The sequence below is a fragment of the Bos grunniens genome, chromosome 16 (genome assembly GCF_055505025.1).
Source record: "Bos grunniens cultivar Pamir isolate PY7600 chromosome 16, Bosgru_T2T1.0, whole genome shotgun sequence".
Taxonomy (NCBI): domain Eukaryota; kingdom Metazoa; phylum Chordata; class Mammalia; order Artiodactyla; family Bovidae; genus Bos; species Bos grunniens.
The window spans coordinates 694,585-711,570 of record NC_141180.1 but is presented as its reverse complement, the minus strand read 5'-3'; the positions used below and the strand labels follow the sequence as shown (position 1 = coordinate 711,570).

Here is a 16,986-nt window from a genome sequence, read left to right as displayed (position 1 = left end):
GGCAGATGGACGGATGGATGGATGGTTAGACAGATGGATGGACGGTTGGATGGATGGGTGGATGCGTGGATGGATGGGTGGGTGGATGAGTGGATGGATGGGTGGATGGATCTATAAGTGGGTGGATGGATGCACGGGTGGATTAGTGGATGGGTGGATGGATGGATGGATGGACGGTTGGATGGATGGGTGGATGAGTAAATGGATGGATGGGTGGATTAGTGGATGGATGGGTGGATGAGCAGATGGATGGACACCAGCGGTTGGGTCTCTTCTTCCCTCCAGCTGCAACCAGAACCTGGGCCGGGGTTCTGCATTGGCACTAGCTGCTCAAGAGGAGGCATTAATGCAGGAGGAAGGAACCTGGCCTCTGTCATCTCCCCTGCGGGGAGGGGGTCACCCCACTTCTGGGCTCTACCTGGGGCCCATGCACACTCAATCTCAATCTGAGTGGTCAGCCCCCACTCAGAGGTGCCCCTCACATCTCAGGCCGAGGCCTGTAGGAGCTCTGCAGGGCTGAGAAGCCCACAAGTGCTGAGCGCCACGCTGCTCCCGGGTGGCCCAGCTGGGGCCAACTCTACCCCAGACCAACGTTTACGTCTGAAAGAACCCCCACAGGGTCCCCGCCACACAGACGCTCACCTAGTGTCTCTGGGAGACCAAAGACCTGTGTCAGACCCTCCTCATGTGCAGGGGGCTGCCCGTATGCCCCCCCACCACCCACCTCGAAGCAGCCTCTACCCCAGACACACGTAGTAATCAACTCCCGGAACCTTGGGAGATCCAAATAAAGCAGCCTGTAATCACCGGGCCCAAAATAGCCGTGCCAGGGAGGCCATCTGCCACCTCGGGCATCCCCGGGGACCCCACGACACACCCCACAGCGTGGCTGGGCCATGGGCCCTCTCTGGTGGGCAGGCAAGTTCAGCCATGCTAAGCACACCCAGAAGGTCACCTGAGAGCTCAGAATCAGCTCAGGGGCTGGCCTGTGGCTGAGCAGGCACCTCCGGGGTCAGAGCCGCCCAGACCTCCAGGCCGCGTCCCTCCTCCTGCCAGTTTCCTGGCCTCGCTGTGCAGACACCGCCCTCCCTGTGGGGCTGGCTCACAGGCCACTGCCCTCACCAAGACTCCCGCCTCCTCAGTGCTCAACTCTACTCCGCCGCTCCCCACAGGACCCTTGCCCACCCTCCTCTGCCACCCGACCCCCTGCTGGCTGGGTGGTGCCTCCCAAGCAGGAAAGTCACCGTCATAACCCACAGAACTTGTGGAGGGAATCCTAGAGGAAAAAGTGTCTTTGCAGGGGTGAATAAGCTACGGACCTCAAGGTGAGACCTCCTGGATTATCAGGGTGACCCTAAATCCACTGTCACGTGTCCTGTGAGAGACACAGAGACACACACAGAGAACAGACCACGCGAGGACAGGGGCTGTGGCCACACGGGGCGGCGGCAGCCACAGACCCGAAGAGGCTCCACGAGGGGACGCCCACGCCCCCAGATCACTCACACATCCCTTTCTCGCATCACTGGTTCTCACTCTGTAGTGGGTGTCAGAATCTGCTGGGGGTGGGTGTCGCTCATGAAAACGTGATCCCGTCCTGCCTTCAGAGTTTACGATTTTGTGGGTGCAGGTAGGATCTGGGAGGGCAGCTGCCCCGGGACCCCACTTGGAGAACTACTGTTCTATGGTCTATGTGTCCCACCAGACTATGCTAACTGTTCTCTGCCTGGCCTGTGCGCCAAAGACACCGTTCTGGCCCCACAATGCCTCCCCTCTGCATCACTCAGACCCAAGAACGAGCTTCCCCAGGGGACCCCTCCCACACACAAGCGGCTCCTCCTCCCCGCACTGGGGGGTCTGCAGCAGGGCCCCGGCTCCACTGCACCTCACGTGGCCAGGGTGGGACTGATGTTTCTGGGAGAGCTGACAGCTATGAGCACAGGCAGCCTCAAGGCCCTCCGAGACTGCTTGGGGTCTGACCAGGACCAGGGCTCTATAGAGCCACCAGGACACCAGCCATCGGCAGCCCTGGCTCCCCAGGAGCCCACTCCGCCTCCTTGTTCTGGATGGTCTGTGTCCCCTGGGATTCCCCAGCTTGTGTGCAGTCCTCACCCCCGGAGGATGGAAACAGGAAGCGAGGCCTCCGGGAGTAAAGGGGGGTGAGACGAGGGATCAGCGAGGGGCCTCGTGTCTCACTTGTTCCGGCAGCACAGCTGGGGGGTGCAGACACACGGGCGCACACGTCCTCGAGCAGGGTGTGCGTTCCTGGGGGCGGCGGCACCGGATACACCATGGTCCAGAGCCCCCGACCGGCCGCCGCCCGGGCTGGTCATCTGCCCGCTCGGGCCCCCAGCGTTGCCCTGGGACAGCCTGGTGTCCCAAGGCGGACATGGACTGGGCCCGGCTGCCCAAGTTTTGACCCCGGCTCTCCACGCACGGTCTGTGTCCCTGAGCCGAGTCCTGCACCCACTGAGCCTCAGTTTACCCATCTGTGACATGGGGGTGATGCAATTACCAGTCTAAGCGCCCCACAGAGCCGCCAGGTGTAGTGAGGTGTGTGTCCTGGTGGCTCACGCATACAAAGGGCCGCGAGTGCTAGCCACCACAGGTCTGGGGGGCTGCGGTCCCTCGGGGGAGGGTCAGTCATATGGAATGTGGTGGGGCCTGCTCGGAAACCCCCCAGGAAGACCTCGGATCCCTGCCCCTGAGAGCCTGTGCACTGAAGGGATGACCCAGCGGCTTTCCTCCCCACCCCACTTGGCGAGTCCCCTCACAGAGGGACCACCCACTGCACAAACCCCCCCAGGGACCAGGCGCTTGGGGATGGGCCCTCCCCGCCCTCCACCCCCACTGCAGGTCCCGTCGTGTTTCCACGGGCGGCAGAGGAGCGCTGTGCTGGTGCTGGCGGGACCTCTGCACAGAGCGGGGTGCCGAGGGGCGCGCCTTCCGGGGCGTGCAGGCGGGACTCTTGCCACTGGGCGCCTCTGACTCCAACCTGGGCCCCCTCAGCCCAGGCTGAGCCCTTCTGGACCTCCCCCCGACCCAGGCGCTGGTTCCCCCAGGCTCGGCAGGCTACTCGTGGTTCCTCCTGGCTGTGGCTCCACCCTGGCGTGACACATCCAGCCTGGCGCCCCCCATGCAGTTCAGGGAGGAAGCAAGTTGGGGGGCTGTGGGCCCAGACAGCCTGAGCGCCAAGTAGGACAGGTGCCCCGGCCACCCCTGCCCCCGCCGCTCTCCCTCCCCAAGCCCTCTTCCTGTCCTGGGAGCACAGGACAGAGCTTCCATGGGTGGCCCAGGGGCATCCTCGGGAGTCTATGCAGGGGGGCAGGGCAGCCTTCCCCGGGGCCCCGACCCAGGCGAGCCCACAGGCCTGGCTCGCTGCGGACAGGCGGCCCCCGGGAGGCAGCCCCGCAGGCAGAGGGACCTTCTCCTGGCCCTGATGGAGAAGGACGGAGGTGCGGTGGCTTCCCCGCAGCTGTGATGGGGCAAACGGCCTTGGATAAACACCTCTGCATGAGGCTCTGAGCTTGTCCAAGCCTCTGTTTGCTCCTCTGAGAGCAGAGCGACCCCTGCTACGGGGGCTCACAAGCATGGAGTCGGGTCACGCCTGCGAGACACCTGGTGGGGAGCGCAGGCACACGGGCACCCGATGGTGGCCCAGCCCTCACCTCTCAGCCCAGCAACCTGGGCTTCCCCGTCCACCTGTGACGGGGTGCCTGAGTTAGGTGGAGGTTCTCACTCTGATGGAACAGCCACGAAACAGGACCTTCATGTAGGGCTATGCCCCCTTCTCCGCGACACACGCACACACACGCTCGCACAAGTACGCTCTGACGTCCTGCAAGCAGAGGCCCGCGTTCCGTCCTGTTCCAGAGGCCGGCCACTCCCCCGCGGTACCGCACACCCAGAAGTCCAAAGGGGCCCTGTACCCGCCCGGCTCGTCCCGCCGCACGTCTTGCCTACCCCTCGATCAGCACGTCCTCACTGAGCCCCTACCACGTGCCGCCGGGCTCTTGGTGAGCAGCCTGGCCGTCCACGCGGGAGTCCTCTCCACCACCACAACCCGCGCTCACCCACGGCGGGTCGACAGCGCCGCCCACACGAGGAACCGGGAGGCGGCAGCACCAGACGTGCCACCCACGTCTGCAAGAGTGCAGCTCCTCCTGTGCAAGCAGGGGCCTCCCTGTATTGGAGAAGAACGGGAGCACCGAGGCCAGCCCGCCGTGGGCCTTACAGGAGTGAGGGCAGGAGCCAAGCCTTGAGCCAGGCACTCCCTGCCCTCAGAGCCCTGACAGTCGGCTTCTTGATATTCCCAGAGTCAGCCAACCGCTCCTTCAGCACCGCCTCCAGGCTGGCCTCCCTGCCTGCTGCTGGGGTGACTTTCAATGATGTAAACTCACGTTGAAGGTCCTTTGATGGCTTCCCAGGCCCAAAGCATAAACTCTGGATCCCTGGCAAGGCCCTCCCCCTGGCCTCTTGCTGATTCCAGACCTTGCTCCTCTCCTGCCCCTCCCACCAGCTCCCCTGCTACACACACGGCCGACCACAGTGGCCCCGTGCACGTGCTCTGCAGCCTCTCCGTCCTCCTGAGCCCCCGCACGTGCTGCTCCCTGCGCCTGGGACGCCCTTCCCTGCCCCTTCGCCTGTCACTAACCCTTCAAGATGCGAAAGGCTCGGCTTTGCCTCCCCGGGGAAGCCTCAAGCGCATGTGAACCAGGCGGGCGGGTGGGTTAAGTGATCTGCACCCGCTCTCCTGAACCCCTGCGAGGTGGGCGGGGGGGCCGTGCCCCACGGGCGGATGGGCCGCTGGGCACAGAGGGTCAGTGTGGTGGCGGCCAGGACCGGAGCCAGCTGCCCTGCGGGCCAGAGGACTGCCAGAGACAACGCGTGTGCGGCCGGCCCGGGGCCTGATCCGACCCCGAGCCCCCGGGCAGCAGGGAGGCTGCCGAGGAAGCTGGCCATGGAGGGTCCTGGCTGCGGGGCCGCCATTGCTCAGAGAGCGCAGGAGCGCCTCTGTGGCCCGAGACCCTCAGGGTCCCCAAGCACGACAAGACAAGAGTCCCAGGGACAAAACGAAGCTCGGAGTGAGAGTGAAGGAGGCAGTGAAGGTCCTCACCCGTGGAAACACCCCCAAGGAACTGTTAGTCTGCCCTCGTTGGGCAACAGGAGCAACACAGGCCTCCGTCACTGACCTCTGACCTTGGCCAGCACTGAGCTGGACAGAGGGAAAGGAGGTGGTGGGGCCCGAGGCCCAGCACATGCAGGGATGAGGGGACACGGGAGGGTGAGGGGGTGGGGGCAGCTGGGGAGGGGGGAGAGTACTCACAGGCAGGGAGGCACCACCCACTCCACATGCCTCAGGGCCCCCAGGCCTGGCCCCAATTCTGAGTCCCCCCAACCACCTAGTCTCCAGTCAAATTCAGCCGGCTCACAGGCACGCATTGGGCACCAGCCTGCTCCGGGCCCTCCCTGTGCACCCAGCACCTGCCCTGAGCACCAAGCGGCCGGGCCCTCCCTCACCCCACCATCTCTGCTTCCTCCCGGGAACCGCGACGGCCCCAGCGGATGGACAGAAACCGCAGGGGTCTGGGCAGGGCCGGACGGGTCCCTGGTGGCCCATGAGGCGTCTGAGCTCAAAGTCTCGCCAAGCCCGGGAGCTGGCAAGGTCAGGGAGACAGCCCCGTCTGGCCACGGTTCTGGGGCGGCAGCTTCCAAGCCCACCCAGGCTCCATGGCGGAATGCCAGACGGCCCAGGATGGCGCCCGGGGCCACCCAGGGAGACCCCGTCCCCTCAGCCTTCCACAGGGGCTGAGCACCTGCACACACATACACACCCCCCAAGGAAACCAAGGCCAGGAGCGCACCATCAGAACCTGGGGTTCAGGCTCAGGCAGAGGTGCCCAGCCCGCTCCCCAACTCACAGAGACTGCAGGCCTGGCAGCTCCCACAGCGCCTCCGCGGGGATCCCTCCCAGCCGGTTGTTTTGCAGCATCCTGTGAGGAGGAGAGGGCTTGAAGGATCCCGCCCACAGAGCCCACAGAGCCCAGCCTGAGCCCCGAGCCCCGACTGTCCCCAGGGGTCCACAGGGCCGGGAGGGCGCCTCCCAGGGGCTTCTGGGACGAGGCGCCCGGGAAGACATGGAAGAGACACCCAGGGCAGCAAGGCAGGAAAGCAGGGCAGGGGCCCCTCCAGCATTCCGGCCCAGAAGATGCCGCATCTCCTCCCAGGCCTCAGTCTCCTCTGCAGCTGAGAGCCTGCAGCTTCCCTGGGAACTGGAGGCTGTGCAGGTGCCCAGGCAAATGCCTTTGTGGTGTGCGTGTCTGCAGGGACAACTTGCAGCCCTCAGGTCAGAAAGCCAGCACAAACGACCCCGCAAAAGCAGGCACATCCAGCCAGGCACGTGAGCCACTCAGAGGACTGCCCTCCCGGACCAGCAGGCCCGTGAGCCTGAGAGCAAGAGGGGGAGAAATGGGGACCCCAACCGACCCCGGGCCCCAGAGCCATGCTCAGAACAGTCAGAAAGCCACTCCAGAGCCCTGGGGCACTGCGCAAGGGGCCTGCTCACCCGACTCTAAGGGGGGCCTGGGTGGCCACTGTCTCTGGGGGGTACTTCCCTGCTGGCCTCTGGCGGGGGCGGGGGGCAGGCGCGGTATGTGGGCGGAGAGGAGGTCAGGGAAGAGCTGGGGGCAGGAAGGTGCCCCCAGGCCTGCACACCTGCCCTTTTCACCCAGATGCAGGCGGAACCTCCACTCTGAGGGCACTAGGTAGGTGGGTGCCTTCCTCAACGCCCCCCCCCACTCCTGAAGCAGAGGAGGCCTGCAGGCAAAGAGCAGGCACGAAGGCTGTGGGTGACTGAGGGGTCTTAGGGGTGCCGCTGGGGGTCAGGGGCAGGCTACCCTCAGCTCCAGCCGCTGCCTCTCCAGCCACCCAACCTGCGGGGCCAGCACCATGTCAAGGGGGCGGGATTGCAGCTTCAGGAGGCTTTGATTAACTGCTTAAGGCAGGTGAGGAAGAAAGGCGCGTCCACAAGCTGGAGGCTCAGACACAGGACGTGAGTCTTATCTTCTGAAGGCTGAGTAGACAGAACCCCGATCTCCAATCTGGCCACAGGCCTGGGCCTGCCCCAGGCAGGGACCACCACCCAGCAGGCCTCCCAGGCCGTGTCAGGCTTGGGGGTGCCTCCCCGCCCAGCGGCAGCAGCACAGGGGGGAGCAGGACAGACAGACAGAGAGAGGAGGCAGGAAGGACTTAGCGCCGGAGGGAGGCCAAGAGGAGGCAGGTAGGGCCAGGATGGGACGCCCACAGGCGGAGCAGGAGCGAGGTGGGGAGGGTCCAGGGCCCCAGGGCCCGGAGACAGGAAGGGGTGAGGGACAACACCGAGCGAGGAGGGCGCCTGGAGGTGGTGGGGCTGCCGACCGGCTGGGAGCAGGAATCTCCTGGGCAGGGCAGACAGGGCCACCCACCCACAGACAACCTGGAGCAAAGAGACACCTTTCTAGATGGGTGCAGCCCAGGACAGACACAGGACCGGGCTATGCGGGCGCAGGAGGTCCGAGAGGAGCTACTCCACGTTCAAGGTCAGGAGGGGCAGCCGTGAGGAGATACCCCTCTTCCAAGGTAAGAGAAACCCAAAAAAGACAGTAGGTGTTGTGAGAGGGCATCAGAGGGAAGACACACTGAAACCAGAATCACAGAAAACTAGCCAATCCGATCACATGGACCACAGCCTTGTCTAACTCAATGAAACTCAGCCATGCCGTGTGGGGCCACCCAAGACGGGCGGGTCATGGTGGAGAGGTCTGACAGAATGTGGTCCACTGGAGAAGGGAATGGCAAACCAGTTCAGTATTCTTGCCTTGAGAACCCCATGAACAGTATGAAAAGGCAAAATGATAGGATACTGAAAGAGAAACTCCTCAGGTCAGTAAGTGCCCAATATGCTACTGGAGATCAGTGGAGAAATAACTCCAGAAAGAATGCAAGGATGGAGCCAAAGCAAAAACAATACCAAGTTGTGGATGTGACTGGCGATAGAAGCAAGGTCCGATGCTGTAAAGAGCAGTATTGCACAGGAACCTGGAATGTCAGGTCCATGAATCAAGGCAAATTGGAAGTGGTCAAACAGGAGATGGCAAGAGTGAATGTCGACATTCTAGGAATCAGCAAACTGAAATGGACTGGAATGGGTGAATTTAACTCAGATGACCATTATATCTACTACTGCGGGCAGGAATCCCTCAGAAGAAATGGAGTGGCCATCATGGTCAACAAAAGAGTCCAAACTGCAGTACTTGGATGCAATCTCAAAAACAACAGAATGATCTCTGTTCGTTTCCAAGACAAACCATTCAATATTACAGTAATCCAAGTCTATGCCCCAACCATTAACGCTGAAGAAGCTGAAGTTGAACAGTTCTATGAAGATCTACAAGACCTTTTAGAACTAACACCCAAAAAAGATGTCCTTTTCATTATAGGGGACTGGAATGCAAAAGTAGGAAGTCAAGACACACCTGGGGTAACAGGCAAATTTGGCCTTGCAATACGGAATGAAGCAGGGCAAAGACTAATAGAGTTTTGCCAAGAAAATGCACTGGTCATAGCAAATACCCTCTTCCAACAACACAAGAGAAGACTCTACACGTGGACATCACCAGATGGCCAACACCAAAATCAGATTGATTATATTCTTTGCAGCCAAAGATGGAGCAGCTCGATACAGTCAGCAAAAACAAGACCAGGAGCTGACTGTGGCTCAGATCATGAACTCCTTATTGCCAAATTCAGACTTAAATTGAACAAAGTAGGGAAAACCACTAGACCATTCAGGTATGACCTAAATCAAATCCCTTATGATTATACAGTGGAAGTGAGAAATAGATTTAAGGGACTAGATCTGATAGATAGAGTGCCTGATGAACTATGGACTGAGGTTCGTGACATTGTACAGAAGACAGGGATCAAGAGCATCCCCATGGAAAAGAAATGCAAAAAAGCAAAATGGCTGTCTGGGGAGGCCTTACAAATAGCTGTGAAAAGAAGAGAAGCGAAAAGCAAAGGAGAAAAGGAAAGATATAAGCATCTGAATGCAGAGTTCCAAAGAATAGCAAGAAAATATAAGAAAGCCTTCCTCAGCGATCAATGCAAAGAAATAGAGGAAAACAACAGAATGGGAAAGACTAGAGATCTCTTCAAGAAAATTAGAGATACCAAGGGAACATTCATGCAAAGATGGGCTCGATAAAGGACAGAAATGGTATGGACCTAACAGAAGCAGAAGATATTAAGAAGAGGTGGCAAGAATACACAGAAGAACTTACAAAAAAGATCTTCAAGACCCAGATAATCACGATGGTGTGATCACTGACCTGGAGCCAGACATCCTGGAATGTGAAGTCAAGCGGGCCTTAGAAAGCATCACTATGAACAAAGCTAGTGGAGGTGATGGAATTCCAGTTGCGCTATTTCAAATCCTGAAAGATGAGGCTGTGAAAGTGCTGCACTCAATATGCCAGGGAATTTGGTAAACTCAGCAGTGGCCACAGGACTGGAAAAGGTCAGTTCTCATTCCAATCCCAAAGAAAGGCAATCCCAAAGAATGCTCCAACTACCATACAATTGCACTCGTCTCACACACTAGTAAAGTAATGCTCAAAATTCTCCAAGCCAGGCTTCAGCAATACATGAACCGTGAACTTCCAGATGTTCAAGCTGGTTTTAGAAAAGGCAGAGGAATCAGAGATCAAATTGCCAACATCCACTGGATCATGGAAAAAGCAAGAGAGTTCCAGAAAAACATCTATTTCTGCTTTATTCACTATGCCAAAGCCTTTCACTGTGTGGATCACAATAAACTGTGGAAAATTCTGAAAGAGATGGGAATACCAGACCACCTGACCTGCCTCTTGAGAAACCTATATGCAGGTCAGGAAGCAACAGTTAGAACTGGACATGGAACAACAGACTGGTTCCAAATAGGAAAAGGAGTTCGTCAAGGCTGTATATTGTCACCCTGCTTATTTAACTTCTATGCAGAGTACATCATGAGAAACGCTGGGCTGGAAGAAGCACAAGCTGGAATCAAGATTGCCGGGAGAAATATCAATAACCTCAGATATGCAGATGACACCACCCTCATGGCAGAAAGTGATGGTGATGGCAGATGGCCTCTTGATGAAAGTGAAAGAGGAGAGTGAAAAACTTGGCTTAAAGCTCAACATTCAGAAAACTAAGATCATGGTATCTGGTCCCATCACTTCATGAGAAATAGATGGGGAAACAGGGGAAACAGTGTCAGACTATTTTTCTGGGCTCCAAAATCACTGCAGATGGTGACTGCAGCCATGAAAGTAAAAGACACTTACTCCTTAGAAGGAACGTTATGACCAACCTAGACAGCATATTAAAAAGCAGAGACATTACTTTGCCAACAAAGGTCCATCTAGTCAAGGCTATGGTTTTTCCAGTGGTCACGTATGGATGTGAAAGTTGGACTGTGAAGAAGGCTGAGTGCCGAAGAATTGATGCTTTTGAACTGTGGTGTTGGAGAAGACTCTTGAGAGTCCCTTGGACTGCAAGGAGATCCAACCAGTCCATTCTAAAGGAGATAAGTCCTGGGTGTTCATTGGAAAGACTGATGCTAAAGCTGAAGCTCCAGTACTTTGGCCATCTCATGCAAAGAGCTGACCCATTGGAAAAGACCCTGATGCTGGGAGGGATTGGGGGCAGGAGGAGAAGGGGACGACAGAGGATGAGATGGCTGGATGCCATCACCGACTCAATGGGCATGAGTTTGAGTGAACTCCGGGAGTTGGTGATGGACAGGGAGGCCTGGCGTGCTGTGATTCATGGGGTCACAAAGAGTCGGACACGACTGAGCGACTGAACTGAACTGACACCTTGGTGATCCCCTTGTACAAAGAAGCCCTGCAGGTGAGGGTGGGGCTGTGGGGGCAGCAGGGCAGGGGGCGGCTCACCGCTGCAGGGGGGCTTCAGGCGCTCCGGGGTCGGCCCCCAGGATCCGCTTTGCCCCCAGCCCAGGGTCAGGCCCTCCGAGGACCCTCCCCAGCCTGCCCTCGGACCCCCTGAGTCCCATTCGTACTTCCTTTCACCCACACTCTTCGCAGGGACGGGGCGGGGACTAGGGTTGGGGAGAGGCTGCCTTCACGTCCCCTCCCCAAGGGGGCTGTGGGGTCAACGGAAGAGCAATGCAGGGTTCTCTTCCAACCTCAGGTTCCTTCCGCTTCAAGGACACAGATGCCTGGGAACTGGAGGCGGGGGATTCCGCGCTGCGGCCAGGGTTCAGAGGGAAGGGCAGTTAAGAATCCAGTGTGGGGTCTTCTCTGCAGAAACAGTCCAGCTCCTCCTGGCCTGAGAGGCCTGACCTGCCTGCACCCTCGGCCGCGTTCATGGCACATCACACTTCCTGACACTGTGGTGCAAGCATCCGGCCGTTAAGCATTTGTTAGCAAACCACCAACTTTCTTACGGACAAGGCAAAAGCAAAGACCTGGAAATAATTAAAGGGAAAAGTGAAGAGAAGGAAATAAGCAAGCCAGTGGCAAAGCAAGACACAGGCTACCAAGCCTCCTTTTGCCCAGAGTCCTCAAAGCTGAGTCTCCATGTAACGTGGGGCCTAGACTCACAGGATTTTCAGGCTGCTGAGGCCGGAGAACGCTTGTCCCGGGATGTGCGCGAGGCGGTTCCCGGAGAGGCGCCTGCAAACCAGAGAGAAGGGCGGGTGATGCTGGCGGGCGGCCGGGCAGGGTGGTGGCCCCACAGCAGAGTCCCGGGACATGGGTAGGGAGGGTGGTGGAGACTGCCCTGCTGACCTCACAAGGACCCCCACTTGCAGAGGAGGAAACGGAGGCTCAGTTCAGAGAGTGTGCAGCACCTCCCAGACCCGATTATCTTCTGGGCCGCATCCACCCACAGCCTGCCCTGTGCTGTCCTGTCGGCAGCGGAGCTAGATGTGTGGGTCTCCCTGAGCTCCAAACTCCACAGCCAACCCCACTAATCTGGAGCAGAAGCGGGGTGTAGGAACGAATCTACCACCGCGGTCTAGTCAAGAACGTCCACACTGGTCACAGGTGACCATCAACCCTAAAAGGAACAGATGAGGCACAGGGCGCCTGACACGCGTCCCCATCGGAGTCTGCAAGGTGCATGGGGGCCTCAAAGTCCCCACGGGCATCACCAGGACTCAGCTCTCAGAGGCCTGCTGACATGGGAGCTGGGCTAACACAGCTCAGAAGCTGTCTTTTTTAATCTCTCTACTGAGCGTCTCTAGTTGACATTTGTTGTTTTTCCTTTCATTTTGCTTTTTTACTTCATCTTATTTCACTTTATTTCATCTTATTTTATTTCACTTTATTTCCCTTCATTTCACTTTATTTCATTTCCCTTTTTCATTTCATTTTTTATTTCACTTTGTTTCATTTTATTTCACTTTATTTGGCTCCTTTTCATTTTTGTCACAGAAAGTGGAATCTTCATTTTGCGGCTTGCAGGCTTCTCTCAAAACTTCCTGTTTCAAAAAAAGTGCTGTGATCTTTGGGGTCTCCACGCTTGGGTTCCGTAGGAGGGCATTTCTGCCTCCAAAATGGGCCAGCAAGCCCCTCAGGGAGTGGAGGACAGAGGACCAGCCCCGGGCTCAGGCTGTGCACGTCACCAGCCCGACTCCGTGGCTGCTGTCCTGCGTTCCTTCTCACCAGGCAGGCCCCCTCCGTGGCCTCGCTGTCCCTTCCCCTGAGAACAGGCCACGGTTCCTCCAAGAGGCCTCTCCCCACTCCAGGCCAACGCACGTCCTGACGCCGAGAGCCAGCGTCCATAGGCATTGCTCGTGCACTCGGGCGGGGCAGGGTGCCCTCGGGGCCCTGCCCAGGGCCGGTAGGGAGGGGTGTGCCAGGGGAGAGGGCTCAGGGTGCAGGTGGAGTGCTGAGTGTTTGGAACCAGGAGCCTGATCTGAGAGTTTAAGCGAAACCAGCAGAACCCCAAGACTGATGGTGCCCAGCATGAACCAGCAGGCTGGGGTCCTGGGGATCAGGCGAGAAGGAGGGCAGGGTGGCAAGAGGGCGGCTGGCTGCCCCAAGGAGACAGAAGGCGCTCGGGCCAAGGCGCTGACTCACTCAGCACGGCACTAGAGCGTCAGACCAGCATGCAGGCTTCCAGGCTGTGGGAAGGGACCAACCCGAGAGGGCTTCCTGGAGGAAGTGGGCCTTGTGTTGGCCCTGATAAGAACAGAGAGACAGTGGACCTGCTGGGCTGGACGGGAAACTGGCTCCCATGGAGCACAGCTGGCTGGTGGGCTTGGGCCAAGTGAGGGAGGGTCCTTGAAGCGGCTTTTCTGGGTTGTGGGGAACCAGAGAAAGCTCGTGAGCTGGTGAGAGCCACCCACAACGGACAGAGTGTATCAGAGAGGGAGGAGCGGTTTGTCCTTACGCGCTGGGGCAGCCCCCAGTGAAGGGGTCAAGCGGGCACTCACGCAGAGGAAGGACCACCAGGACAGGGAGTGGCCAGCAGCCAGACCCAGGGGATAAGGGCAGGTCACGGACGGCCCCAAGGAAAGGGGCTTCCCTGGTGGCTCAGCTGGCAAAGAATCTGCCTGCCATCTGGGAGACCTGGGTTCGATCCCTGGGTTGGGAAGATCCCCTGCAGAAGGGAAAGGCTACCCACTCCAGTATCCTGGCCTAGAGAATTCCATGGACTGTATAGTCCATAGAGTCGCAAAAAGAGTCGGACACAACTCAGCGACTCTCACTTTCAAGGAAAGGAGAAATGTTGACAGCAAGCTGGTCAGCTTCAGGGAGGTGGAGGCTCACGTCCGAGTTCCTATGTCCACGCTGCCCCCACTCAGCCCCACGCCTCGGCAGGTGGCGCTGACGCTCTCTCAGAATGGCTCCTTCTGCCAGACTCCCGCTCCCCGGGGAAGCCCAGTGCCCTGGTGTCAGAGGTCACAGTACCCCCTCCAGCCCTTCCCACCAGCCCCTCCCACCCCCCACCAAGGCCTCTACTCACAGCTCCTCCAGGAAGCGCAGGTGGTGGAAGACGCCAGGCCAGAGCTCCGTGAGGCTGTTCATGCTCAGGTCTCTGCGAGACAGAAGCAGGCACATGAGCAGACCGTGTCCCCCGGGCCCCACGTGGTGCTCCCCGAGGCTCCCTCCTCCCAGGGGGATGGGCCATGATGAGGGCCGAGGAGGAAGCTGACCCCTCATCAGGGACAAGCCAGAGAAAAGTTCACAGACATTAGAGCAGGACAGGGCTACTCAACACGCAGGACCCCGTGGACGTTTTATCCGAGACCCCACGGGCTCCTGGGACCATCCCCAGACTGGCCAGCGGGATTCTACGGCCCTCTAGGCCTGCAGTGTCTCCCTCCTGCTGTCCCCCCACCGCACCCCCAGGCTCCTTCTCCTCTTCTCCATCCAGAGGGCGCGGGATCCTGCCAAGTCCCACCTAGACTAGCTGCCTTCCCACATTATGAGACCCTGAGGGCGGCCTCCGCGCCACACCTCCAAGGCACCCTGCACACAGATGATCTCGGCAGGAACAGCCAGCATCTGCCGGAGGTCCACTGTGTCCAGTGTCGGCGGCCCTTTACCCAAACAGTCCCACTGAATTCTCCCAAGGACCCCAACGTGGGTACCGATGCTGCTTCACTTTACACTTGAGAAAGCAGAGGGAAGACCGAAGTCAACTCTCTCCTTCATTTACCCACCTGACTGAGGGCTCTTAACTACTCTCTGTCACCTCATCCATAATAATGGGGGAACGCCCCCAGACTCCTAGGGTCCTTGTACGGATTAAGTGAGCCAGTGCCTACAGACTGCCTGCCAGAGCGTGCACAGCATTTCCTCCGCCTCCTGTACCTCAGTGACCAGTGGGCAAGAGCCCCACAGTCTGCGGGCCGGCCCGGCCCCAGGGTTTTCCTCCCAGCCCTCGCCGGGGACTGCATGTGTGCGTGTCACTCTCGGGATCCGCGGCATCTCAAACCCCTAACAGCGGCCACTGGCCTCTGTCAGCTCCCTCCTCCCAGGGATGCACTTGCACCGCAAACCCCAGGGTCTGCATTTCCTGTAAGAAATGCCCGTGCTGAGGTGTGTGCTGGACACGGGGTGTGGGGCAGGGGCTGGGGGAGTCGGGGCCCAGCTCCCGCCGATGAAAAGGCTGTTGAGGCGCCAGCGTTTCATCCCTGGTAAGGCGGGACACATCCTCTGAGGAAGGCGGGCGCCCCGTGCGGGCAGAGGTGAGGGGCCGGCGGCGCCCCGACCCGCCGTCCAAGACGGGGCCGGCGGCCACAGAGCCGCGGGGCGCGCAGGGCAGCGACGGGAGCGGCAAGCGCGGCCCGGGGCCAGGCGCGGAGCCTCCTGCGGGTCCCGGGCCGGCGCACCGTCAGCCCGGCGGGAAGAGTCGAGGAGCCGCGGAGCCGGTACCCCGAACGCGCGCCCGAGCGCCTCCGGACGTGCCTCCACAAGGGCTGGCGGGGTGTGTGACTCAGGCCTCGTCACTCAGCCGTCGCCCCGGGGGCCGCAGCTCCGCGGCTCTGATGTGGCTCCAGCCCCCCACCCGCCCCGGGCCCGTCCTGAGAGCGGCCTCATTGTTCTCCCCGGGAGGAGCGGCCCGCCCCGCGCCCGCCCGCATCCTGCCGGGACAGCGCCCAGACCAGCTGCAGGGCTCGGGGGGCCGGTGCCAAGGAGGGGGCGGGGGAAGCGCGGGCCGCAGAGCGCTGTGGGGGCGTGTGAGCCGCCGGGCACGCGCGGTCCGAGGAGCTCCGGGCGCGTGTCTGTGCACGTGCACGGCACTCCAAGTCCGCGCTCTCCAAGTACCCGCCTTACCACGACGTAACCCTCTGGGGGACGCTCAGCCGAGTCGCCCCCCGCCCCCGCCCGCCCCAGCCCGGGTTGAACCCTTCTTGGCTGTAACCCTGGGCGAGCCAAGGGGCTCCGACCCACCGGGGAAGCGCAGGCTGCTTCGTGGGGCTCGGGGCCCAGGTCGTGGGCAGACTGGACACCAACGCCGGCCGCAAACGCCACTGCAGTGCCGCCGCCCCACGAGAGCTAGCAGCGCACACGCAGGCAGAACACACACCCGCATGCACCACGCACGCACGCACCACGCACACGCACGCACGCACGGCTCCCAGGATGTGCTTTACTCAGCACATGTTTGGTCGAAGCCTGCACTCTCTGGCTGCGCGGCACCGCCTTCCCGCACGCTGGGCCTTGCCCACTGCTTCTCTCAGCTCGAAAGCAGGGCGAGGCTGGGTGTCACCCGCCATGCGGCCTTTCCCAGCAGCCCTCGGGGCGCTCTGTGCCCCTGGCTGTACTCGCCAGGGGCGGGGCCGGGAGAGGGTCGACGGGCGAGCCTGGCAGCCTGCACACCGGAGCGTTCTCAGCGCTCGACCCTGGGTGCCCCGGACCACCAGGGAAGCCGGGAGAGGCAGCTGTGATGACCAGAAGGATCCAGGGACTCAGGGCAGAGAGCAGGAGGACGCGAAACTAGGCCGCGTGGGGGCAGTAGGAGGCCCGCCGCCGAGGTCATCGGCCGACACCCAAGGGCCCTGCGGGACTTGTTCAGTGTGCGTTTTTCCTGTGAGCAGACGACAAAGCCCCTGGTCCTGCGAGGTGGGCCTGGGAGGGCTGTCCCCAGCGGGGGTAGAGGCCTGGACGCAGGGCCCATCTCTGCAGCCAAGTGGCCGGAGTGAACAGGAAACAGTCCCTCTCCCCCCGCCACCCCGCCGTGCCCCCAGGCTATCTCCTCTGAGAGGCCCTCCCGCCAGAGCTGAGCAGCGTCCTGCGTCCTGCACTTTTGTTCAGGCTCCCGCAGGGGCGTTAGCTGGGCTCTTGCCCTGTTCCTGGCACTGCCCTACCCCACCAGCAGCCAGCTGCACTGACCAGCCTGCGGGCCTGCTTGTGCTGGCTGACTTCCGGCAGCCTCCCTCTTCCCATATGTGAGATGGGGATGTACTTGCTGGAGCTGAGTGAGAAG

The 16,986-nt window shown here is 60.4% G+C and overlaps 1 protein-coding gene across 8 annotated transcripts in view; it reads right to left on the bottom strand.

Annotated features, from left to right (window-relative positions):
• Window positions 1-16,986, bottom strand: part of LGR6 (leucine rich repeat containing G protein-coupled receptor 6) — an 86,251-nt gene that overhangs the window by 54,648 nt on the left and 14,617 nt on the right. For 7 of the 8 annotated variants that reach the window (XM_086343026.1, XM_086343030.1, XM_086343028.1 and 4 more), the window contains exons 2-4: window positions 14,017-14,088; window positions 11,646-11,717; window positions 5,922-5,993 (exon numbers count right to left, since the gene is read on the bottom strand). In XM_086343026.1, coding sequence (XP_086199152.1) covers window positions 5,922-5,993; window positions 11,646-11,717; window positions 14,017-14,088 — 216 coding nt within the window. The remainder of the gene's footprint in view (window positions 1-5,921; window positions 5,994-11,645; window positions 11,718-14,016; window positions 14,089-16,986) is intronic. The other variant, XM_086343027.1, reaches the window with a different exon arrangement.